Source organism: Nyctibius grandis, chromosome 11 (genome assembly GCF_013368605.1).
Source record: "Nyctibius grandis isolate bNycGra1 chromosome 11, bNycGra1.pri, whole genome shotgun sequence".
NCBI classification, from domain to species: Eukaryota; Metazoa; Chordata; class Aves; order Nyctibiiformes; family Nyctibiidae; genus Nyctibius; species Nyctibius grandis.
In genome coordinates this window covers 16,780,349-16,807,656 of record NC_090668.1, presented here as the reverse complement: position 1 = coordinate 16,807,656, position 27,308 = coordinate 16,780,349, and the positions used below count along the sequence as shown (strand labels likewise).

Here is a 27,308-nt window from a genome sequence, read left to right as displayed (position 1 = left end):
CCGGCCCCGGCCCCGCGCCGCCGCCGCCCCCCTCGCCCTCTTGCCGGGCGGGCAGCGGCCGGGCCGCGGCGAGCCTCCTCCGGAGGCCCCGGCCCTGGCCCCAGCGGACGGGGGGCCGCGGTGCGCGCCCACCCCGTTATTATTGTGCATCTTTTCTTTGATCTGCAGATTTCTCCCCGGCCCCCCGGGAGGAGGAGGAGGAGGAGGAGGAGGAGGAAGGGAGGGGGGCGAGCGCGGGCTGTACCTGGGTTGTTATCGCGGGGAGGAGGCTTGGGGAGCCGGCAGCCCTGCCTGCGTGACAACTATGCTGTTTATTCTATGCCCTCCCTCGCCCCGGCCCCCCGGCTCCCCCGTGGCTAGGGGGCCCCCACCTCCCCCCCGCGGCCGGGGCCGGGGGCCGGACAGGACAGGGCAGGGCGGCCGCTTCCCCCGGGCCCAGCGCGGCCCAGGGCCCGGGCGGGCAACAAGGCCTCGGGCCCGGCCTTGGGGACGTGTGCGGGGAAGGGGCACGGCCTGGGGCAGGGCCAGGGCCAGAGCGGGAAAGTGGGGAGGGGGCGAGGCCTGGTGGCACGCAGGGGGAAGGGGCCGAGGCCCGGTGTCAGGCTGCGGTTGTCCCCAGGGTGGCGGGTGCAAGGAGAGCCCGGCGGTCAGGGGGCTGACGGGAGCCGGGGGCATGGATGGTGTGGAGAGGCTGGGTGAGGTGAAGCAGGGCCTGGCTCTGGGGTGCGGCGGTGTCCCTATGGGGTGCTGACATCCCTGCAGCTCCGTGGCCGCCACTCTGTACGCAGGCTTTTGGGTGTTGGGCCTCCCCGCTCAGCCACTGGCTTTATTTTGTCTTTTACTGCGTTGACTTTCTTTCATAGTCCTTTGTCGTTTTTTGTTGTACGCCGCTGTGGTATAACTGAGGTGGAAAGGCATCGTGGGCATTTGGCCGTCAGATAAGTGCCCCATTGTATTTAAACATCCATTTTTGGTGCTGCTACACTAACGCAGAGCAGAGCTTTCTGCGGGGGGTCTGGTACCATGGCACACTACATAGCTTGACCCTTCCCTCCTTTTGGGTCACTGTTGTGTAAACTCACTGTGTAACACGTGGTGTGTGAACTCATTGGCAGGCAGTTAGAGTCTGTATTTACCTGTCTTCTCCAGCCTTGCCAGGGCAATTGGGTAGTGCTTCATGCCATCATTTTCTAGTCAAGGAAAGTTGCTGGTCTTCATAAAGGGCATGAAGATAATGAAGTGTTGTATGCAACATGCAGGAAAACATAGATGGGCAGGATAAAGATGGACTGACATTTAGCATTACCCTTGACAAGAGAGCCCAGGAAAAGGATGGGTATAAGTGGTGGAAAGTGAATTGAAAAGTGTCCTGAGTATGACTGAGGAAGCAGGAGTAGTGGTGTTGAACAGCAGACACCATACAAGTAGGGAGGGCCAACATCACAGGCTTAAGCAAAGGTGAAAAAAGAATAGTGAGAGGGTGCTAAATATCTAGAGAAGCATGTAAATAAGGTGGTGCATTCAATTATTGTGGCAGAGCAGGCTGAAATTAGAATGCAAAAGGCCAAACTTAATCAACACTGGGTTGCGGTTTTGTTATTCTATCATTATATAGGTTGGTGGATATACTACCTAAAAAATGGCAGTTTATGTCAGCAGAACAGCATGATCCACTGAAAATTGACTTTCCTACCTCTGTCATGGTTTAATTTACTGTGAAAATTTTAATGTGAACAGTTGAGACCATTACCACGTTGAAGCATGTTAATCCCTTTCCTTTTTGAGCCTTTGTAAAACTCCTGTTTGTTTACCCAGAAGCAGAACAGGGCCTTTTGTTTTAATGGCATTTTTATTCCTTTATAAAATCATTATATGCTATGCAGCTGGTCATAGCCTTTGCCTGGGTGTCTAAATAGGTATCTGAATGGCAGTGATATGCAACAGAGTACGTCTTCACTAGGAAAAAATAGGTGTACTATTAACATAACTTACTTCCTTTGTGCAAACTAACAGGATGTAAAGTTCAAGTGAAGACAAAGCAGTCTCTAGTTTTAACATGACTTAGCAAGCAGAGATGGAAACTGTAGAGAGCCCAGAGTTTACCATCGTGTAGGAAGAGAGCAGTAGGCTAGGGGAGCATGAGTACTAGGTTTTAGTTCACCTGAGTGTCAAGAGGCACAGCGTGTGCTCCTGTAACACATGGTGTGGTTACATACAACTTCAGGGTAGATCAAGCTGATGTCTGCCTGAACCTAACATATTACTCATGAAAAATACAATTCTTACCATCTTTACTAGGACTTTTCTTCATGTTGGTTGCCAAGTTTTGCCTGATGCGCTCTTCCTTAAGTGAAGGAAAAACCTAGTGAGGACACTAGTCTTTATTTTGTTTCCCAGCAAACATTATAATATACAAATAAGAAGAAAAGAAGTATTTGAGTTGAGAATGCAAGTCAGATACTCTGATTAACTGAATGTCTTTTATCCAGGGGATTCGCTTGTTTCCAGATCCTTGAGTGTTTGCTACCTACATGTTTATTCATTATGCAATTAGTGTGTTTGATCTTTGTATTCTCATGTAAAACCTTACATATTTCATGCTAATATACTAGCTTAACAATACGAGTAACAATACATTTAAATGGCGATGTTATTGCCCCTACCAAATGGTGTGAATTTCCTGTCTAGGGACAAACTTCTTAAACTCTGTTTGATAAACCTGAGAAGTGTTAAAGCAGGACAGAAGGACACTGCCTACCCTTTAATGAAACACAGAGACATAACTGACCTGGCTCAAAATCAACCGTATATTTTTGTGTGCATGGGTAGCGTCATACAGAAATTCTAACTCAGATCCCAGAAGCAGTCCAGCTGCGGTAGGGATCTGCACCTAGCTCAATTACTCCTGTCTCTCATTAGGTATAACGCTTGTGGGTTTAGCTGGCTCCTTGTGGCACAACACTGCAGACTTATCCAGGCAGCATCTCTAGTCATAGACCATTAGCTTTCCACCCCCTCTCTTTGGAGGTATGTTGATCTAGCGATCAGCAAGAACAAGACCGGCAAGCCTGACTTTTATCACTGTGAGTAAAGAGAGAGAAACCGTAAAGAAAGTGCCCAGATAGTGATGATACGTCCAGGGACCACTGAAAAATTTTGTCTAGTAATTGACGGTGCATTGTAGCAGTCAAACTGCATTTAAAGTTTCTTTGTGGATTGGTCTAGAATTAATTTGAAAAGGACCGAACTTGCCACACTTAGCCAAAACAGTAATGGCCAGTAAATCTTATATTTACATGTTAAAATAGAATTGGTGAATAAAACCACTCTCTTCAAAAGATGCTTTTAGATACTTGGTGTCTGAAAGATGTCACTTAGATCTTATTACCCGAAAGGGCTGCTTTGCATTTTGGTATCGCGTTTTCTTGGGCAAAGCCAAAATTTCCTTTAGTTTAACTGGAGGATAGTGAATAAGTTTAGGGTTTAGGCCCCAAGAATTGTATTGAAGCTTAATAATAACAGTAGATAAAATACTGGCAACAGTTTGGTTTAACATGGTTTTTATGTTAGCCTGTGATGTCAGTTGTCTTCAGATGCTTATCAAAAATGCAGAATAAATACCAACTGGACAGGTCATCAGCCGCTGTAATCCAACAAATAAGCAATTGTGTATCCAGGGTGCATGCAAAAATAGAGGGAAGATGCTGTTATGGTTAAAATATAAGAAATAAGGATTCAATTCATTCTACATTTCATGATTGGTCTTTGCCTTTGAAGCACTAAATCCCTCTGTATATTAGTTCTCTGTGAAAGACAGTTAACAAGACTTTTCCCTTTAAAAAGGTGTTGTGGAGACAAAATCACTAACATTTATGAGTTGCTTGGCTACTGCCATGATAGGAGCTGTATTAGCACACATAGACAGAAAAATCTCTTTCTTCAGGTACCCTAGTTTATCTAGGATAGATGTCCTGGTTTATTGAGAAATTGCCCCTTGAATAGTCGCTCAGATGAGATAAAAGGGAAAAACTAGTGGTAGATTCAGAAAGATCAATAATGGTGTTTGTTTTATGAGTGACCCTGAAGAAACAATAAGCACTTAGTTGCTGAAATTAGCTGCAGATTTAAAAATAGGAAGGAAGCTGTTAATGCAACTGTAGAGAGCGGAGAAAAAAGTCTGGAATGACCTCAATAAAATAAGAGTGTGCCCAAGTAAATGGCTGATGCCGTTATTGAACAGAAATCTGGGATCACACAGCTGGGGAGACAAGAACTGTATTTGGGTAAACACAAGTAGTTTGTGTAGGGATGGTAAAGTTGGTTTGAGACAATACAAAGGAGATCCAAGCAGGTAAGACAATGTATTTTAGTGTAAAACACATGGATGTTTAGAGCTGTTTAGAATGTTTTGTGTTGGGAGGAGAATGCAGCCTTTAAAGTGACAGTGTCACACTAACTATTATGAAGGTGTATTTACTGTCTTGTGGAGCTGAATTTCCTATTTTCTGGACTCCTGTTTGTCTTGTCCAGTTCCTTTGTTGCTACTCTGAATTAACACCCACTTGAACTCCAAATTTGCTAGGTAGCTGACAATCCTCATATGTGAATATCGCTATTAAAAAGCATCTGCCAATAGCAATGGCAAAGTGGTATTTGGGGCACTTTAACGTATTAGAGTCGCCAATGGGTGTGAAATTTTCAGTATATTGCTTGGAGTAATACATAGTAAATGCTGTCATTGTAATGGGAACCAGTGTATATCGTGGGCTGAGCATCATAAATGTGATGATTATGTGATAGTTTTTAGCTTAGTGCGTTTTTTCAGTATTGTTGACCATGTCCCCCATCCAGCAAGGCATGAAAGTAAGGCAAGTATGAACTAAAGTAATCTAAGGGAAGGGCTTAAAGGTAAGCTTATGCTTAAAGACTTTGTTAGACTAGAGCCTAAAAAGATAAGGCTAATAACACTATAGTATTATAATGTAATATAATATTAGAGACTATTACAAGAAATTACTACTGCAGAGTGACAGAATTCCAGACAACTTTCAGTATCAGAAAAAAAAAATTAAAAATATATTTTGGACACCCCTATGCAGGCATTTCAGTAAATAAAGCGCTCTCTTCCAGTTCAGTGGAGTATGGTTGGAGCTAGTGGGTCGATCGTGGTGAAGCTCTCAGTGTAGGGCCAAGGCCTATGTTCTGACATAGTTTGATAAAATACAAGGTGCTTAACCTGGAACAACTTTGGTCAGTTGTAATTGCAAGTATGACAGCTTGGAAATATCAAACTCTCAAACACATCGTAGAAGAAAGATTCTACATTTTAAGTGTTTGATATTTAAAACAGACCATTTGTTTTCTTATTAGTATAAGGATAAGGGAAGGTAGGTTTTCCCTGGCAGGGTTTATCTTTTTTGGCAAAGAATGACAGACAAAAATCAGATTAGATCCAGAAAACTTCAAAGGGTCCGTCAGAAATAGACAACAGATCTTTCTCTGTGTTTTTCTGCCAAAATCCAGTCTGAAGTCTTTTGAGCTTTTCTCCTTGGCCATTTGGGACCTGTCCAGTCCTTTACCACGTGCTTTTCTCTTTTTTCCCCTTTTGGTTGCTCTGGTTTATGATCTCACTTTCACTGTGTTACTAAATATGAGTCTCCTGTGACTTCTCCTTTACCAACTCAGAGCTTCTTCCGTCTCTGTCCCTCTTTAATTATGTACCTCACTCATACATCACTCCTCAGAGATCTGCAGGCAATTTTTCATGGCAGGACTCTGTTTGTTCCTTTCTGAGATGAGACATGATTTGCTTTTCACTGCACAGGTCTGTCTTAACCTAGGGGCTAATGGTGAAGTCCTGGCTTCTTCAGGCAGCATTCCCATGACTTCTGCTGTGGTGCATCTGAAAAGAGCACATTTAAGGCAGTGAGTCCTTTATGAAATTGTTTTTTACTTTCGCAACCTTCTGCACCAGGTTGACACATGTTGCTTAGATAGCATTTAAACTTTTATTTGCAGATATCTGGTCGTATTTAGAGTAGGTGTGAGTGCCTTTTCAGTGACTTTATCAGCTCATTGAGTACTGTTTCCTTCATTTCCTAAAGCAAAAATAACAAGGAGTGAAGTGTGAACTCTCCTAGTGTTTGGAACCTGGGGAACCTCAGCAGCTGATGGTCTTTCTCCATGCTCCTGCATTCTGCTTTAAGTGTGACTTAAAAAAAGATTTAATCTGAGGATTATAGTGTAAAATGGAGTAATTTTTATACATAAAGTTGAACCATAGCTTACAGTAAAACCTTTCCAGTTGTTCTTGTTTGGCAAACAAATAATTTTGGGGCCAAGATGTTCTATGTTTGTTGTTAGCATGGCAGGGATATTTGGGAAAACGTCTTTAAAATTCAGTTCTTTAAATCTCTCTTTTTTTTTTCTTTAATTAGTTTAAATAACTAGCCCCAAATGTGCAAGTCTGATCTTTTTGTGTAAATGACAATAGATGAATACATTTTCTCCTGCAGTGTCATGATTTTAAGTCCAAATGAAGCTGACCCAGAATGGAGACAGTTGTCTCAAAAGTTTTGAGGCAATAAGCAATTAAAGTTTTTCATACCCATACTGTACAGGCTTTTTGTTAGATATTTTTCCTTGTCATTTTGAAGCCACTGAATAATTTTCATCAACTAATCTCATGGAAATCATTGGGTATATGTTTTGTCTAAAGGAAGGGTGCCCCTTCCAGTGAAATCTAGCCTGTCAAGTCAATCTGTATGTTCTTACTGCAAAAAGAGATGAGAAATGTTAGTTTCCATTACATTAATTGACAGATCTCTTCTTTTTATAATTGTGTAAAGAACCTTTTAGGACCCCCAACTGGAATGAATTTTTTGTGAGCGTAGAGAGCAAAACGAAGGCTGAGTTTTCAGTCTTAACTCTTCGTTTCCCGATTTCCCCATCATAGTAATGCATTAACGAGTCTTCCTGCATTTAGGGTAATAAAAATCTTGTAAGCAAGTGATTGCTGACAGTAAATATATACAATTGTCATTTGAGGATAGATGAAAGGATTTCCTGATCATGCTGGAAAAGTGATGACAATGTAGAGAGCTTGGGCATTTTAACTGTTTGAAATGGTGGTGTCTGAGCAGTAAAGACCTTTCTACTGTGTGCTTGAGAGGCATAAGGGAGAACGAGTCTGCCTGAGGCCTCTCACTAATACTGTAATTCGAGAGATAAATATAGCAACAAACACTGGGAAGTAGCCTGTGTGGAGCAGGCAGGAAGAAGGTGTGGAGCCAGCTTTTTAAAGGTGTTAGGAATTAGCTGAACATCAGTACTTCGCTGTATCTTTAGGTAACTTGGTACTTCTCAAGTCTGCCCCTGTGTCGGTATCTCTGATCTCTACATACCATTGATATGTATGTGTGTGTGTACACATACCTATTCTGTGCATAGGTATACCCACTCCCATAGGGAAGATAAGTGCGGAAAACATAGGTGTAGCACATTGCTGTGGTAGCACATCACTTGACTCTGAACTCTCTGAACTCCACTAGCGGCAGTACCAACAGAGAAGGGCCCAGTAGTTTGGCTGAAGCACAATAGGAGCAACTAGAATGAACAGTTACTTGAAAGAGTCCAAGAAATATTTGGCAAACAAGTGAGTATCATGAGGTAAAGCTTCTAAAACTTAAAGAAGGAAACAGATCCTTGCTTCTTTCTCTTGGGAAGGTCTCTGATTGTTTCATTCATTTGTGTTAACAGCCAGTTCTAAACCTGATACAGAAATTTGAAATAAACTGCAGATTCATTTCCAATTTTCCTTTCTTCTACTCAGACCATTTGACATGACAGTCTTGATAATACTTACTGTTACCTGAAGGGTACATGAGACCTGGCTTTGGGGTTGGGTTTTTTTGTTTGTTTATATTAATTTTTTGTTCTAGAAAACAAAAGGAAGGTAAGAAATTTGAGTAAATACTACAGCATCGTAACAAAACAATGAACTTCCCATGTTATGGTGTAGTTCCTATAACCCTGTTCTGAAGTTTCCCATCCTTCAAATGGTCCAGATCAACCTAAATATTATCCTTGGCATCACTGCTGCTCCAAAAAGACACATAATGTTCTTGAATTTCAGAAGGATTTAATCTCTCTCTCCTGGCCTTTTGTAAAGCCCTGCTGAAATCTGAAAATGCCTTCCGAGTCAACATAAAGGGAGGGAGACACATTGTACTGTGCTCTGGGTAGCACAAAGCCCAACTTTAGAAAGGACAGGTGTTCATAGACTTTGGTCTCTGCCTTAGAAAAGTACGTGTAATTCTCTTTCAGTTTTCCATTAGCAGACTGAAAGGATAATTAGCATACATCTGTAGCCCCAAAAATACAAACTGGAAACAACTGTTTATTTTGCCTTGCAGCAACGTGTAAAAAACCTAGAGAGAGGCTGTTTGCCAGCTCTAGTTCGGCTGTTTGAATAGAAGACATCATGTAACAAAAGAGGAAAAACGGGGCAAGGAATGTCATACACCAAAGAATTTCTTTAAGACCATCAGTTGTACAGCAGAGTAAGAGGGGCCAGGGAGGAAGGAAAAAATCCCAGGCTGTAGGGACTTTACAAGTATCGCTGTGATGTCAACTAGGAAACAGTGTGTCAGCCTTTAAAGTCAGTAACTTTGTACTCCTTGGGCTTGGAAAGCACCTACCTCTGAAGCCACTTACAACACAGAAACTAAACCCACACTGAGGCAATAAGTAGAAGAAACTATAAGTCTGGGAGAGCTCGAGATACAGTTGCACAATAATGTAAACCATTTCTGGGAATCAATCCCATATTAGACTGGATTACTAAATGTACTAAATATAAGTACATATTGAAACTTAATAATAACATAGGGAGTGACCGTACAGAGATACATAGCATCAGTCTGGAGATGCAATCCAGGTGGGAGAAGCAGGAAAGTGCAGATAGAGGAGCAAATGCTATAGCTGCAAAGAACAGTTCTGGAGACGCTGTCCTTCCCTTGATGTGTTTATGCATTTTGCATAAAAAGTCATTGGATACAAGCAGCTCTTTTTTGCTAGTTGTTCTTCAGCTCCACAAATCTTAGATTTTACTATGTTCAGGCTTCCATGAAAGGTATCCTGTGAACCCCTTCTTTTAATTCCTGGAGGATGGGGTGTCTTCCTCAGCTGGAATCTCCTTCACATGAAGAAAGCCAAGAGTCCAGGTCTCTGCTCCTGGCTGTTACCCTAGTCCCTAACCTATTGGGTGGTAACTAGGAGGCAGTTCCTCCAGCTCCTCCTCTGCGTATCCTTTGGGAAAACTTTAGATGTAGGGCACTTATGGTTCACCTTTTCTATGGCACATATCAGTACCTTCTCGTTGCAGCAGCTGTGGGGTGGGGCAGAAGGGAGGAAGGCGCTGGTGGAGTGGTGTTTAGACTAGCATGTGCCATGGGTTGGCCATCCTGACAAAGCAGCGTAAGGTGATGCCAGAAAGCAGAGCACTGTGCCTCCAAAGGAGGTTTGTGTACTTCCTCCTCTCAAGTTTTGCCTTTCTTTTTCCTACTGCTTGTGCGGAGACCACCCAAGCACAATGGCTGAGGGGGGCTCCAGAGCCAGCAGGCACGGAGGGGTGTGATTTGCACCCCATAGCAGAAGTGAGGCCGTCTGTGCATGGCCTGCCTGCCTTCCTTGGGATATAATTTGTTATTCATCACTGTATGTAAAGCAATCCTCCTGGCCCCATTGACTGCTTTTTGGTGTGTGCCTTGACATAAACATCTGTGTATTTTTCTTTAGCTTCCTTCAACTTGTTACCAGCCTGTACAGCGATGTCCTGCACAGGGCCGAAATAATTTTCCTGGGTGCGGTCGCACCACGTGAGGGCTGTCTGCCAGCTCTCTGGCAGGATGTGTGTTTGCATATGGGGATTTCTGCATATTGCCTTGACCTTTGCAGCACATTGGTTGTTCAAATGTAACTTGTGGTCCACTATTGGCTTCCTGTAGTATTGCTGCTTCCAGCTTTCTCTCTCTTACGTTGCCAGTCCTTTTTCCCAGCTTTTTCCTTTTGCAAACTAAATTTTGGTTTACTTGCAGCTCGTATTTCTCACAGACCCGGGACTCTGTGAGTCAGTTGTCATATTGGTTTTGCCATCACTGGGTGAAGTGACTGCATGTTTATACATACATACATATGAGCATAAAAGACCATCTTTGTCTTAATATTTGCAATGGTTCCCAGCTTGCTGTCCCAGGTGCCTCTTCCAGAACATGGAAGAAGGTGTTAAGTGGGGCAGATACTGGCAAGGAATACACCTAAGCAAGGCATCTCATGCCAGGCACTGTGCCCTACCATAGTGGCATCTTTTGTCATCTTTTTCTTAAACTAATTAGTTGCTAGTTGGTTTTCAGCCCAGATGACACTGTTTCCATCTGAGAAGGTGTAAATTTGTATTTCTGTAAGGATTTCTTCAGATACTATTATCTGGAATCCAATTAGGTAGCGTTCATTCAGGATTAATCGCATGTGGAAGTGTTTGCAGAATTGAGGTTCCTGTGTTCTTAGCACGATTACCGCTGTGTTTCATTATCCTCCAGCTGACCCAAGCTTGGGCATTTCATGTGTTCTAGGAGTAGCCCTGTTCAGATGCACTGCAGGGCTGCAGGCTTGCTGTCCTGGTTGTTACAGAATAGAAGGAAGATGATACCTGTCCCATTAGTTTGCTCTCTAAAGACCATGTCCCAAAGGCAGCGAATGAGTTCGACTGCATAAAGATTCTTTGATTTCAATAAAACTGCTTACATGTGTGCTGCCGTGCCTGTAGAAACATAAAGTAGGACCACAGCCTAAGGGAGAAGGCAGACGTTCATCTTAAAAAAGAAAAAAATAAAAGATGACATTCCTTACTGTAGTGCCTCTCCAAATACCAGGGCTTTTGAAAGATATTAGTGGTGCAGCAAACTCAACAGATAATTCTTTTCGTATGGTGTCTGGATCAGGTGACTCACATATGTTCAGGTTTTCAGGTACCCCTTTTGCTGCTTTTTATCAGGAGTTCTTTTTCAAAATCTTCCTCTTGTGCAAACTTAATTTTTCTTTGTCACAGTCAGTATTTCTAGCACAGCTTTTAGAAGAAGGTAGCATAAAGTTATTAAGCCTTATGGTTAGAATTTTAATGTCTGCAAAGATGTATCACGAGTAATAAGCTTGTTCTATCTGTTACTATTTTGTTTTCTTTGCATTTATTTGAGAGACTCTGCTTTGGAGCTTTTTATTGTTGTTAAGGGAGTGGGTCAGTTTTCTGAGCAGGGTATTTAATTGGTGCTTCTGGTAAAATGACAAGAATTCCTTGTTAAAAGATGAAAACAGATTAGAGAAGACACATTTGTCAGACAGGGCTCTTCAGCATTAAAATGCTGTGATTGTTTTCTCCTTATCTTTTGGAAGATGTTTTATGCCATCTCCTGCCTTACAAATGAATGGATTCACCTGCGTATATAATTGCCATGTTATTGTGCTGGATGGGATCTGATCATACAAAGACAGTGGCTTTGTTTATGCTGCCAAACTGTATGCCCAGCTGTGCTTGCAGCATCAAGCCTCTAGCTGATAAGTTTCTAGAAGCCCATAATAATAAAGATTTTAGTGGCAATATGTTACGAAGAAATGCCAGCTTTTTTAGCAGATGTGGGAGCAAGGGGAACAATTTTTTAATGAGAAGCTTATACTTTTTCTGAAACATTTTCTTCTAGGTGAAGGTATTAGTTTACTTGTTTGCCAAATGTCAGCAATATAGTTGACGTGATATGATAACAGGGGTGTCAGGGCTGTCTCCAAGGCAGATGTATTGAAAAGGATGCCGTCATGAGTGCTACGTGTGGGGCTGAATTGGGGATCTTGACAATTAAAAGCAGCGTGAGCTAGAACTCTTTGGTTGTGGAGCGTGGTTTGGACACGTCATGTGTCATCATGAGTGCGTTAAAAAGTAAAGGCAGGTGACACTTAGAATTAAAATTTTGAATACTGACTGAAAGGCTTTTGGTTGGATTTTGTTAATTTGTATGAGGTGTATATAAACACTGTATCTGGATCCCAGGATAAATTTGTATGTGCAGCGTTCCCTAATGTCGTTCCTAGTTCCAGATATGTGTCTTACTAACCAAGTTCTCTTCTATGTGTAATTGCCTTTTCCCAGTTATTTGCACAATATGAGTCAGAATAATATGCTGTTTCTTTACAGCTGCTTTTTAAAACAAAAAGGTAACCTGATTTAAAACATTTTTTTTTTTTACTGAGCATTTTTTTGGAGAGTGCCAAGCTCCCGTGCTTAGTATGGATGCCATTCCTGACTCAGAGGTAGAGTGTTTTAAAAATTTAATATTAATGTATGCGGGAAAACAGCTATTACAGTTCCACATGTGTAATTTGTCCCTTGACAGCCTGTATCCTTCTAAAATCATCATTCCTTTAAAATTAATCTTCTGATTACCCCTTCAAGTCCAGTATAGAAATGAGAGAGAGCAATGGCCAGAAGCCCTTGGTCTTGTTCAGAGAAGGAAAGTTAGAGAAAATCAGAGACTTTTGGAAGAAAGCAGATTCTGGAGTAAACTTTGTGACTTCTGTAACATAACCGCAGCTGAGTCACTAGGTTCTGTAGATAACTCGTGTTCATGGAAACACCATATTCTGAGAGGTTATTTGAAAGTAACACAAAATACTTAACACATACCTCGTACACGTATTCCAGTTAACTTATTGGACAGAAAGAAAGGATGTTATAAAGTAACTCTTAATCCTACAAGTATGTAAACGTGTAGGCAACTTCAAGCCCATGATTAATCTGTATAAATTAAAAGAAAGTACTATGAGTTTAAAGCTCATATTTAGTGTTTGTAATGTAAAATATATTTTTTAGAATAAGGGGCATGCCACCTTAGCAAATTGGTCACTAGCATATGGATATATTCGTGTGTTCTCTGACAGTAATGCCACTTACATCTCTAAAAAGACATCTTTTTGTCTTTCTTGATTTTATTATTTCATTTCAGTAATTTTTTTCTAACATGGTTTAGTAATTAGGATTTAAGTTTGTAGGTCTGCATGTATATAATGGAGTGCTTTGTATATTTTATATAAAGAGTTTCATTCCTGTAGGCTGCTGCTTGAGATTTTTTTTATTTTATTTTTTTGAAGAAAATGTTCATTTTGATAAATAAGGTTGTTAATCTTTTAGAATCTATCTAAGTAAATTTCAGCAACATTACATTTTTGGTCAAAACTAAATGAAAACTCTCATTCTGAGGTTTTGGAAGCAGAAAAAACAGGCAGGTGGGGAGGAGTATGACTTGGCTTGGAAAAGCTCATTCCTGAGTCTCTTTAGGCAGACAGATTAAAATTCCTAGGAGTTTAACCTAGACTGAGAGGGACTTTGCAAAGAAGGTATTTGACACTGTAATGACAGCTCCTGGAAATCTGAGCAGAGATTGAAAGCAAACCCAGTAAAAATACCAAAGCTGGGTCCAAGTGCTGCACAGAGACCACTGTGACTCCACAGATCTCTTTTCATACCATGGTTTTAGCGACCCAGTTGACACAGGCAAAATTTCCATCTTAGCAAAATAGTCTGCCAGTTTAATTGGTTGTTTTGTACCATGGATGGTGGCTAAGGCCACGGGAGCAAGGGAAACAATTATTTACAGGCAGTAGTTAGGTTTATAGTGACCCCAGGCTTTCCACAGACGCTGAGCGCTTCTGCAGGTACGAGTTTGCAGTTTGTCAGCAGAGTAAACAGGAAAACCTGCCTTTGAAAAATTACTGCAAATCTCTCCATTTCATTGGCTTTGCAATTAGATTTCATTGCTTCTCATTCCCCCCAGATTGTGCACATGTTGTTGTCATATGTGTTATTTGCATCACAACAAAATAATTGGCCTGTGTGTGGGTGATGCTTGGTGATTGTACTTATCCCATAGCCCCAAAATCCACTGAGCCTCTCCCCTGCTGAAGAGTCCCAGTCCACCATCTTCACGTGAGCACCCTAAGTGCCGTGATTTGGTGCTCTGAGTGCCTGTGCTTCTGCAGTTCTCGGCACCAGGATGCGGTGTCTCTTCGGCGACCTCCACCATATTCGGTGCCTGCAGAAGATACGTGTTTGTATGGCTTCAGCACTGTGTACGCAGCTCAGCTGGTGCAGACTGCCTGTGCCTGCAAAAAGGTGGGTAGGTAATAGGTAAATTAGTTTATGATACTGTGAAACAGAGATTTATGTTTTGAAGTAGTTGCTTAAATCCTGCAAATAGATATTCTGGTGTGAACACGTACACTCAGGTATTTAGGACCATGAGTCTTTATGGTCCATGGGTCCACAGAGAGCAACATAATGAAGACAAATACATGCTTGGCTGTGTCTCCATTCCCTCTGGAGGACTGGTCAGGACACTTACGCAGTCTCTACTGCTGCACCCAAACCTCAGAGGGTTGCGGGACACTAAAAATTTTCTGTGCTTTTAAGGAACAAATATTTTGTGTTCTTTTCCCATGTGACAGTAAGCATTTTTTCTATGCAGGCAATTGTTCAGTGACAAGGAGTGTTTCAGTCCCCTGATATTATACTCCTTAGCTGCAACTGACGGTAATAGGTCACAGGGGAGACAAGCAGGAAGGTTTTCTGTACCCAAAGGCCCAGATGATAGTTGCAGCCTCCAGAGTGTCCAGCCTGAATCCTCCCTAGCAGGAGCCCGCGGGCTGCAGCAAGTGAAGCAGATTGTTCCTTTCTTTGTCTGTACTATGTTTGTGTCCACCCTGATGCAACCTGGGGGCTCATATTCGGGGACCTGCAGTCTCCATCGATCACGTTTCCTTACTGAAAACAATTTTAGCCACAAGCTGTAGTGTCAACAGGGTTTTGTGTACTTTGTGGGAAGCTGGACCAAATATTGCACAGGGGCACTTGGTGTTCTTCAGCATGGAAATACTGTGCCAATTCAATTTTTTAACTGACTTTTTGGGGAAGTAAATTACATTGGAAAAGAAATAGTAAATTAAGCCAGCCAAGTCTAGGAGACTGCAGTCTTCTAGAAATTTGCTTACCTTTTTGCTTTAAGTATGCCAATATGAGTATAAGGACTAGCAACACTTCTTTTATTAAAAGCTTTAACAATGGAATATGGAGCTTTGGATATGTGGAACAGATGACCCTCGAGTATAAAATTTGGTTGTGTGTATTTGACCAAATGTCAACGCTCTAGACAGACTGCATCTGATTGAAAGGTTTTGATCAAGTTGACTGGCCAAAAAAATCCTATCATCTCATGAATATAACATTTTTCCTTGAAAACAAACAAAATCAATGAAATAGTAAAATTCTCATGTAAATATTGGGAGGCCAAACGATATTTCTCAGTCTAATAAGTTCTTATACCATTTATTCACTCTTTCTAGCGGATGTGATACAGAAGGTAGCAGGGTTTATCTGAGCATTTTGGGGAGAAAGATGATACAACTTCTCACTTCCCTTTGGCTTATAAGAAGAGAGTGGTAGGAGAGAAATACAGTGTTTGTGAATGTGCAGTCCCTAAAATTTCTTGTTTGTTGATGTCTTGGCTGGTTAATTAGTTTTTATTTGCTGTATGTCTTCCAAACACATTTTTGTATGTGCATTTCTTGCACACTCTTCTATTTCAAGACAAAAATATTTGTAGTAAGATGTTATAGTAGGATAACCAGATTTTGTCATCAGAAACTGCTTTCATTTCTTGTTGGTGGGCTCACTATGTTTTGCTCAGGGGGATGTACATTGCGAACAGTATTTTGATATCTGAGGAATAATTCAGACAAAGGAGAATCAAGCTTCGCTGTGCTTAAAGGGAAGAAAAGTAAACACAAAATGCCTCAGAGCTGGCAATATTTTTTGAAAATGAGCAACCTCTCCCCACCCATCCACAAATAAAAAGTAATTTTGTGAGCCATGAAACTTAAGTAGTTTATTTTTCTCTGACTTGCCTTTATGTGGATTCCCTGTTGTCTGATGTTTTGGTTGAGCCTGCATTGCAAGCTGTCTCTCAGCATATGGACTACTTGTCGGTCCATCTTCTGATGGACAGCCTATTTATCACAAAACATGGGGAAACTTAATATCTCTTTGGCCTTTCTCCTCTTGTCTGGTTTGGCAGAATTGTCTGATGTGTCCCTGAGTTATTGCAGGTAAGAGTCAGACTGAAAATAGTGTGATCACATCCTTTCCTTTCCTTAGGGAACAGACTGGGAAAAAAAAAATCCTAGTGGTAGCCCCATTGCTTCACTCACAGTGGCAGGGAAACACTTCTTTTGGAGAAAATGGAGCATTTTTGCAGCAGTCTAACTTCTGGGTGTGCTCGCTGGGAGGTTTACAGTTTGGTAACCTAAAATCCTCCTCTGACAGAGCTGAAAGTATTTGTTATTAGTAATACCTAGAATTTTAGCAGTGGACATCAGGTGTTTTATAAGGAGAACAATACCATAGTCCCCATTTGTAAAAGTGAGACTGAAGAGATGCAGTGGTGTGGCCAAGGTCATCCCAGAAGCCAGTGGCAGAGGTAGGCCTAGTCTTTGTCCCCCGAGTCTCGTCCTCTGACAATCTTCTGTCCACCAGCCACTAAAGCTCACAGAGGACTTGAATCACATGAATAGATCCGTTATCTACAAAGTCATGCATATAGATACCAGTCACGCAGAACTAAGCTTTGGCCCCATTTTCATATTGAAGATTAAAGCAGCTCTGCAGAAAGTGTATTTCAACTTTCTGTCTTAAAAATATGCTGCTAATTAGGGATGTAAAGGGGCTGAACTCAGCTGCAAGACTGCTGATCTTTCCTAGTGAGACATTGCCTGCCAGCATTGTTTGGACTCCAACTAACCCTTCATTGTCTTCTATCTCGTTGGGGTCCTGAGCGTGCACAGAAAAAAAGGAGGATTGATGTCTTTATATTGTCATTTCTGGCTGTCTGCAGGATACCCTTCAGCCATTTTCAGCAGTGCGCGAAAGTATGTTCTGCTGTTTTTAATCTTGTTTTGCTTTTTGTTTTTGCTGGTGGCACTCTTCCATGCCCAGAGACTTTTTAAATTTTTACTTTTGTAGCTGTGCAATTCCACCTTGTTAAGTTGGATTCTGCTTCTAGTCTCACCCTTCACAGGGTTATCTTTTTTAATGGGTGAAAAAGCGCGTACGCCGGCATTCCACACTAGGAGTTCTAGTATGTGATGTACATCGGGGACGGAGTTGTGCTCTGCTTCAAATATCATATAGTCCTGATAAATGAGAGAAAAATTCTGCTGTCTCCAATCAGCTTTAGTTGGATTGCTGTTCAATTTAAGTACTACAGAATTTGAGTCACAGTTTTGAGCTTGAAGGAGGCTGGATTTTTTTTTTTCCTTTTCTTTTTTACATTTTAGGATCCTCGGGGGAAAAAAATTAATATTTTACATTTTACAGAACAGTATTTTAAATAATGGTTTAGAAGAGATACTGCCATACTGTTGACTCCCAGTAGCATTAGCTATTAAAAAGCATATTAAATCCATCTGAATAAAAACGTTGTAGAAAAGCAAAATATCCTATTTTAATAATAGATTTTGAAGAGTATTGCTTTTATCCATCTAGAGTTTTGCTAATAAGCTAACTGCAAAAGATCAAGCTGCTTGCATGTGTTGGGCAATAATAAGCAACTTGAACCACTTTCCAGCAAAAATACTATAGGCCTTTGCTCGACTGCTGTGCAGTGACTCCAGGGATTTCAGTGGGAGATACTGATCTCTGCAGTGCTTCTGTGTGCTTTTGCCAATCAAAGGCATTTACAGTATGTCAAAACAATCAGTGATTGCTGCTCTGCAGTTTTAATGCCCTCTTTTTGCAAAATAAAAGGACTTGTTCTTGTGGTTTCAATGCCCACATAAGCATCTCTGCATGCTGAAGTAAAGCTTTCTTCTCTGTACATGTGGACCTGATAAGTATTTTTGCATAATACCTTTTTTTTTTTTCCAGTATAAAATTCTGTTGGAACATAATGGAACAGGGTCTGGTCCAAAAGCCACCCTGACAGCCTGGAATTCCTGCTTCTGAACAGCAGCTTACCCACAGCACAGGGATTTTGTGCTAGCTATATGTGACACCTGCTGTCCCTCCAAGCGGAAGAGGACGCATCTGGGATGCCCTTCCACCTTGATGGGCAGAACTGCTCCTTTCTTGACTGCTGCGATAATGTAAACCTCCACAGAAAGCTGCTTTACATAGACAAGCAGAGAAACAAAGCTTGCCGTTTCCTCTGTGTCTCTCAGAGACATGTTTCCCATTTTGTAGGGAATGTGGAGCTCTGCGGAGCAGAACACCCAGGAGGGAGTGCAGCTTCTTCTGGTTCTGCACCAGCCCTCCCAGGGAGCTCCTTCGCCTGCCTGGAATATGCCACGTTATCCCACAGGCAGGCACGGGGATGATTTGTGCTTCTGGGAGCCACTGTTGTTCTCGGAGAGCAGCTCTGCACTGACCTCCTCGCAGGGCTACAGCTCTGCAGCTCCAGTCCAACCCACCCAGCCAGTGCCTCTCTCCCCAGGGTCCCTAACCTCATGGCAACTGGGAAAAAGGTGTTGCACTATGAGTACTGCCAAACCCAGCCTGTGAGAACCAGTTGGAAATACTGCCTGAGAAGTCAGCAATTACTCAGCATCACTGAGAGCAAAATATTTGGGCTGCATATACATCCCAGCCTGTAAACTACAATGTAAGGAGACAGATTTCTTGCTTGCACATTGGTAGTCCCTAGCAACACCATTTGATAAAGCCCTGCTCTGGTTTGAGAGGTCCAGGCTGAATTTTTTGTTCAGTGTTCCTGACCCTAGAAGCCTGGCATTTGTTTACCGAAAAAAAAGCACAGTTATATCTTTAAAGCTCTGCTGCTTGCTTGGCAAACAAATGCTGGGAAGCGCAGCTCTGCTGAGGTTGTGCAAAAAGAAAGCAATTGTTATTCATTAAGCAGATGACAGCAACGGGAGCAAAGGGGATAAAACTCGAAATCTGAAACCACCTGCTTTAATTTTAGCCATAATTGAAGCGGCTGCCCATGCTGTTGCTGATGCACGTATCAGATTTGCACGCCATGCGCTGCTCTCGCTGATTTCTGTGGCAGCAAGCTCCAGCCCTGCTCTGCTCTGGTTCAGGGACGGATGAATCTCCTGTTTGATTGCAGGTTATAACGGGCACTTTAGAATCTGTTTGTTTCCTTCCAGAAGCAAAATGCAATCGCAGTCTGGCTCTCTGATAGACAGATGCTTTAGTCATTAGTGAGGTTTCTGTGACTACAACACTGTGTCCTAGTATGGGTGCACTTATCTCTTTTGTTCCTGGTTGGAAGCAGTGATGCTTTTCTCACTGTTGTGCTCATGCGCTCGCTTTCTCCCCCTCCCTCTCTCTCTGTCTTTGATCTTGCTGATATGGGGAAAAATATCAGATCCAAATCTTCAGCATATTTAACCAAAACATCTTGTAGGGTGGGAATAAATGGTGACTGAGTGCAGCAGCAGGAGGCTGCAGTATGGTTGCTGGTACTGCTTGCTTTCTATTACTACAAAACAGCAGCAATCGTCAAGGAATGCTGGGGTTGTTCTGCAGCTAAATAAGCACTTAGGGGCTCAGTATTCACCGAGGGCTAAGGTGGTTTTGCTGGTAATGGGTGGACTGTGCAAAGCTCTTCTCTCACAGTCTCTAATGCAGGGACTCGCATGAAACAGGTGAAAAGGGAAGAGATCTTTCCTAATGGCAGAGAGGGTCTCATCCTTCACTAAATTCCCTGGAGTTTTTGCCACAGAGTTAAATGGCCGTAAGATACCACTGTCACTTCCTATTCAACCTCATTACAGTACTAGTGACATAAGCCTGAGAGCTGGGGACCTCACAGCAAAATCAGGGAAGGCAGGAAAAGTCTTGACCTCAGCTGCACAGTGAAATGTTAGAGTGGGAGCATTAACGGTCTATCCTTGGGCTGTTCAGTGCAGATTTATACGGCATGTGTTTGTATGTGTATGCCAACTTTCAAAAGCTATGAAAAGCTTTTTTATGGTTTCCTGAGATGATACATAGTCAGAGGGGATATTCGGATGAATAAAGAAATATGTCACAAAATGGGGAGCAGGTGAGCTGCGTGACAGATGTGCATGCTGTCCTTTGTCGGTTTGCTGCTGCTCCTTAGCTAACAGTATAAAGTGCTGGGAATATGACATGAGGCTTAACTCCACTTGGGATGTTGCTTAGGAGAAGATCCTCGCTGTTTTGGAGCATAGCACGTCGTGTGATGTAAGATCCCCATTCCCTTCTGATCAGCGTTCCCTACTAAGCATGTCTTCATTCCTCCACTTCGCTGATCATTTACAGCTGTTTGCTTTATTTCATGAGAAATTCTTAAAGGGCTGAGAGAGTAACTGGACTGCGCTGTTCTGTAATGTAGCCCAGGGCTGGCGCCGCGTTTCAAGCAGCGAAATGAGATTCACACTCAAGTCCCAGCAGACATTTTTCATCTCAGTCACAGGAGTCCACATTTTTCTGGGGTCTAGTGTCTCTCTGGACATCTTCCTTGTCATAATAAAGAGGAAGATGACTGTGACATCCAGACAGTTGAGGTGTGTTTCCCCCGTACTTGGTAAACTGCCAGCACAGCCTTTTTTGGTCTGACGTGTAGATACTTCCATGTTTAAGCGAGCATAAGATGTGTTGCAGAGTGGGTCATACTATCTCCCTGACTTGCTCTCAGTTTGTAAAGTGAATTGCTGTGGTTTTCCCCTGGAGTCTTTTTCTCACTGTTATAGTCTAATACCTGTATTTAAATCATGAATTAGTGAGCAAATAACTACATTATGTGCACTTACTTAAAAACAAATAGTTAATGTCAGAAAATAATGAGTTCTAAAAAAATATCTTTGGCAGTCTTTCCTCTATGTATTCCTGGTGATGAAGAGGACACCAAACAGCCCTGTCATGTCACTTCTGTTCCTTCTTACACACAGCTGAGCTAAAAGTGAATGCTCGCTTCCATCTTCCACCAGCATATATCTTCCTTCTATGTGCATTTAAATAATAGATTCTCCTTTTGTTTATCAATTCATTAGCTTTTTTAAGTAAAAGAAGCTGTGTAATTGCTGTGCCCACAAGGCATGTGACACCTCTGGCCATCATGGATTGTCTCCTGCGGACCGTGCTGGGCAGCGAGTGCACAGTGACACACAGCCCGGCATGCCAGAGCCCCACCATCCACACCCTGGGTCACGCCACAGAAAAGAGACAGGGAATGGTTTAGAAGTGCTGTTATGTCCCCTGATTTTGGCATAGCTGCAGAGAATCCTCCACTTAGACCTAAAAGATAGGCATCCATTTCTTTTGCAGAAAGGAGCACTGTGATGTTACAGCTCCACATGTGGCTCTGGTTTCTCTGTCCCCAACGGGTGTCCTTGCAGAATGACCAAAAGGACTTGAATTCTTATAAAAGCTTGTACTCCTTTGAGAGCTACATAGCCAGCAGATGCTTTACAGTGAAAGAGAACATCCTTTGAAAACAATCTGGTGTTTATAAATCAACAAGAATTCAGTGTTTGGGGTCCTTCAGCAAGAAAGGAGAAGGGAAGCACATGTGGGCCTGGCCTCCTGAGTGAAAACATGCAGGTTCCATCCCCGTGCTCTGCTGAGGAGCAGATTTTGTATAGCATTGGTATGTCAGCACTTTGCTCTCAGTTCCAGTGACATTTGGCAGGATTTAATATGCTTATGTTGAGATTGAGTTGCCTAAGAGCCAGGCAGCAAGCCTTTCACCTGCTCGCTGGTGTTGCCCTATAGATATCTAGATTCGTTAGGCTCCCTCTTCTTAGCCCGAGAGTTCTCTGGACACTTAATTTTAGACACCCACATATGCTCACAAGTGCCATTTCTGGGAAGGCAGGCACTTAGATCTTATTTAAAGCCATGCTGTGTTTCTGGTTTATGTGGGTAGGCACCTGGACTCTGCTATTTCTGTTGCAGAGGACTGAAGAATCAGATATGGACAAGACTAAGTCATAGGCCTAACCTCCTGCCTCGTGACCAACGCTCTCACTCAGACATCGGAAGATGGGTCTAGGCACTGCTCAGCCTGAGGAGCTTGTCCCAATCCCAGCTATATCTCAGGAGAGCACCCTCATCGTCCCTCCCTTAGCTGCTTTGCAGCTGTATCTTAAGAAATATGAGGCCAGGGATAAAATGTGAAAGAAGAGATGGAGCACAGAGGGAAGCGGTGACCAAAACCAGTTATTAGGATGCTGCAGGGGAAGGAGAGTCCCAGGCCCTCCTCCCTGGTGTGCGTTATGCATTTTAGACTGGGTACCACCATCACCACCAGGAAGCACTGATGACAGATTGTCCAGTTTTCCAGCTGCAGAGTCTCAGAGATGCCATCTGTTCCCCATTTGTTGCAGAAGTTATTTAGGTGGCTGGGTGAGACAGACAGGATTACCCTCTGGGCTTCGGTGCCTTTGGTGAGGCAGCATCTGCAGTTAACACTTAAATTAAGCAGACTTGATTTTATTGCCCTTGTGTATTATAATGGCCATGAAATCATTAAAACTTTTTGTCTGCTTCTTGGTCTTCTGTTGTCTTCCTATAGTGTTTCTGTCACATGCTGACTTTGTATGACCTGCCTGCCTGAAAAATCAGCAGCCATTTTCTCTTCCCCACCCCAGCACACAGTGGGACCTCACAGGGGCGCGGGATACCTGTGGTAGCACTTCCGTGGCTTGGTAGGGATTCTTGGATGAGGGACACCACATTTGGGAATAATCCTTTTTCCATTTCTGTCTCACAGATTGATGAACTCCCTGAAGGAGCGGTGAAGCCTCCAGCAAATAAATACCCCATCTTCTTTTTCGGGACTCATGAAACGTAAGTGAATGAACATGATCTTTTCCTTTGAAAATGTGTTCTTCCACTGCAGCTAATGTCATCTCCACTGATTTTATTGGAACAAATCCTGACCGAAGCCACTGGGAGCCTAGAGACAGGTCCTATGAGCCAAACTCATTTGTGTTAACACATGGAAGTGAAACCTGAAAGTAGGTGGGAATGCTGCTGCGTGGATGGTGTACCATGGTCTAGGCATAAATAATAACCAGTGCCTGTGTTTCCCATAAAGAAAAGTGTTGGCATAAATTTATTAAAGGGTCATCTGAACTCAGATGCAGGGGCAAGTATTTTTTACTTGGATGTACATGATAGCGGAGATCAGGGTGTTGTATTCAGACACGTTTGGGTTCATGTCCTGTGTGAGAACTTGCTTGGTAGTTTGTTAAATGAAAGGAAGCAGACCCTGGAGTCTCACGCAGTCCTCACATGGCTTTAAAATACATACATTCCTCTGAGATTTGTGCTGGGGCTATTGCAGGATGGAGTTCTCAAAAGGGATAGAGGAACTGAGCTGGATGAGCTCAAAGGGAAAGAAAGGAATCAGAACAGACAGGGTAAGTTAGATCTTGTAGTAATTGCTATAGAGAGTTTCAAAATTATAATGTACATGTCTCTATTTTAAACTATGTCTGAGATAGTTAAAAAAATAAATTTCAGTTTCCATTCTGCATGGAATGTTTACCTTTAAAAACTTTTCCTTCCCCACTTGCAGGGAACGTGTTTTCTAGAATTCCTTAAAAAATGGAAAAATTAAAAAAATGAAATTCTGGTGACATTTTAAATTCAGTTTTAGAGGTTTGAAGCTTTATTAAAAATGTGTTTATTTTTGAATTTTAACATTATTCCAGAACATAAAAAGCCCCATAGATCATATGTTACATTTTATTTTAAAAATCTTTAAAGGCAGTTTCTGCTTAATAAAGACCAAAATAGCCTCTCTTTAGTTAAAATATTTTTTCCTATTGCTGTAATGAAACAACCTGATATTTTGATATATTGTGATCTCCTACTGCAGTCACAAAATAATCTAAAAAGAATAAAGTTCAAATAAACCTATGAAATTTCAAATTCAGAAATCAAAATGTAATTTTTTTCTTAATAGAAACATTTATATTGAGAAATGTTTTGAGAAAAGAACTCTGACCACTTTTATTCTGAAATGAATGAATCCCAAACTGCTAATCTCTTTTGTTTGGGATTTTGTTAGCCCATGATCTGACTGTAACATCTGAAACAGGAAAATAGTTTGTAGTTACCACCTTAATAATTTAAAAAGCATAACTGTTAAAAATGAACTGTAGATTGCAGCTCCTTAGTTTTTATAGCAGAGCAGTGGAGGCCGTTATACTCTCCCAGTGGCAATGAACGTATCTCAAACAAAGACCTAGACAATTTTTCAGTGTTTACTATACATAAAAGGCTGTAGAAACATTTCCATACATTACTGTTGCACTAAATTAAGGTAGCTTATGGTAAGTTTCATACAGTTTTCCTTTGTTATTTGTATTAGAATTGTTTGTATGTCTTTTTGGCAACAAGGAGACATCTAGTATTAGCAAAAGCAAAGATAAAATAATTTATTCAGATGCCTTGCTCTATTGTAGCCTTTAATATTAACGAGACCATCTGTTAGTTTGGAAATCACTGTTTGGCTTTCAGGTAGAAATGCAGTCTTGTATTTGTAACTATATAATTGAAATATTTCTCAATGAGACAACTGAGTGTGGATGCCATTCTGTCTCCTGTGTAGTTAAAAGGAAGCTCTTTCCCCAGAGACTTGTCATCTGATGCCTTTAGCCACCAGTTGGTTCTGTACTGGCAAACTTCTTGGCCAGTGGGATGATTTAAGTGAATGAAACTTTGCACATTCATAAATGCTGGGAAGAATCAGGGTATAAATCAGGCATTAATCTGAAATAATGTTTACAGCAAGGGAGAAATATGATCCTGTGATTAAGGTATTAGACTGAGACTGAAGGGAGTTGGGTTTTCCTCTGTACTCTGCTATCAGTTTGAGTTTGACCTTGGGCACATCTCTGTGCCTCAGAAGCCCATCTGCACAAAAGGGCAACTTCCCAACCTCGTGATGATGTTACGAGAATAAATGTGTTGTAAACGATGGAGCTCCAAGATCCCGTGGTAATGGAGACCATAGAGTTAACGTTAATTGCAAAGATCATCAGGAAAGTAGGACAGTGATTACAGTGAAGGACACTGTGACTTGCTCAGCTCCGGTCACTGGTGACATAGAATCTTCCATGTGGGAATGAAGGATTTTTTTTGCCTTCGCTGTTTTTAATTAACTTACGATTAGCCATCCCCATACCGTGATACAGAACACAGTAAACACACTGGATATAGATACCCAATGAAAAGGAAATTATGCTTTCTTCAGGTTTATATAATAAATTAGACTTTTACTGTAAAGTACGTAGAAAAAGCAGGATAAATCACCACTCTTCCTTTTTTTTTTTTTTTTTTTTTTATTATTTTTCCCTGCATTGTGGTGCCTGTGCCTGAAATTAGTTGGCCTAGTGCATAGCTGACTTAATGTAGCAGCAGAGCACAAAATCCCTCCTTTGCTGTGCTGTGTAAAAAACAGTTTGGCCACAAGCACCCTGTGTGTCTCATTGTTTCCTTGTATTACTCATCTGCCTATATTCATCCATTGTTTCTTGTCTTATATGAAATTATAAGATTTTTGGGAAAGAGAACATTGTTATTGTGTTTGCACAGAATCTAGCATGTGGGGGGCTTATTCCAAGAAAGAAGCTCCCAGGCTTACTGGCGATATAGATAATAATAAATGCCTCTGCTTTTTCTGTCCGGTAGTACAAAGGATAAGTTTTGGCTCGTGGGTTCTAGGCACTCCTTACATGCTTTAACTTTTCATATGGTATTTTTAGGCCTTTCTGGGTTTGTAACACATAGGATTGGAAGTTTGATCCCTTGCTATCACAGGCAATTACGTCATATAATCCTTTTCATAAACTGTTCAAGTGCCAGTTCCCAGCAGTGGTTAATATAATAAATGAGTCTCGGTTTAGATGTTTCTAGAGAGACCCAGCATGATTTTGCAACATCAAACATCAGGATGGTGAGCCAAGCCATTAAATCAGACTAACAGCCGTAACTCAAAGCCAGTGTGGTAAATAAATAAATAAACAAACACATAAATAAAACTGAAAAAGAAATTATGGAATGAGCAGAAGAATAGGGAAAACATTTGCACTGTTAATGTGGGGTTTTTTTAAAGAGGAGGAATTTAAGTCCTTTTTTGAATGTTACCTTTGTTAAAATGCAGTGCGTTCCTGGGGCCCAAAGACCTTTTCCCATATAAAGAATATAAAGATAAGTTTGGGAAGTCGAACAAGCGAAAAGGATTTAATGAAGGCCTGTGGGAAATAGAAAACAACCCTGGAGTAAAGTTTACTGGATATCAGGTAAATGACTTTCACTTCTATTCCTCCGTATCTTTCTTGTTTTCTTCTTTGAGGACGACTTGTCAATGTAAACATTGTGTGAGTGATGTGGAAGGTCCTGGTTTTGGTGGAGCTAGAAACTTTCACAGCTCTTTTAATTGTGCAATGTAAAGGCAGCTGTGGTCTTGCACTCTGTGACAAATTGAACTTTAATCATACTGCAGAGCCCTTTGCTTTCTGTGATATTCTGGGGTGGTGAAGTGGAAAATTCTGCAGCAGATTTAGTTGAATTAAAAATGGAAGGTTTTATTTACTCCAGTATAAACATGAATAATTTCTGACTTCTTTCTGTTGTTTATTTTTATAGCAGGTTCGGTGTATTTTACACGGACCTTAAGGTCACTGCACTTTTGATTTTTACATTAGTAATGTATAACACGTAGGACACCACTGCCAAAGTTGTGAGGGGTGAGAAGGTGGAGGTTGAAGCTGTTGTCAGGAGATAGTAGCTGCTGTACAACAGCTCTCCCTGTTGGATGTCCGGAGCAAAAAGTCAGTGAAGCTGGAGGGGGAGAAGAGTAGTTGGTGGGCTGTACAAAACCAAAGAACTTTTCTTATTAAAAAAATGTGGTCCTTTGAAGACAGAAATCACCTCCAAAAGAAGGCGAGCACCTATTACATTATTAGCACAAAACCTTACAAACCAGAGATACGGACCACCTGCATACAAGCTGCTGCCCCTCTCAGTTCCTGTTTCATATTTTCAGCCCTACAGATGTTTTGCATGCTCTTGGGGATTTAAAAAAATCTAGTGAATAGTCTGTGGGAGATGGACTGTCAAAGAGCTCTCAGCCTCCTGGTCAATGTTTGCTTTTTTGTAACACAGAGACCTTGCCCTTTGCGGGGGTTGTAGCAGCCATCTTCTCTCCTGAATAAGC

At 41.7% G+C, this 27,308-nt stretch overlaps 1 protein-coding gene across 1 annotated transcript in view; it reads left to right on the top strand.

Moving 5' to 3' along the window:
- Positions 1 to 27,308, top strand: part of HDGFL3 (HDGF like 3) — a 38,855-nt gene that overhangs the window by 465 nt on the left and 11,082 nt on the right. The window contains exons 2-3 of the mRNA XM_068409854.1: positions 22,851 to 22,927; positions 26,253 to 26,391. Of these exons, the coding sequence (XP_068265955.1) occupies positions 22,851 to 22,927; positions 26,253 to 26,391 (216 nt within the window). The remainder of the gene's footprint in view (positions 1 to 22,850; positions 22,928 to 26,252; positions 26,392 to 27,308) is intronic.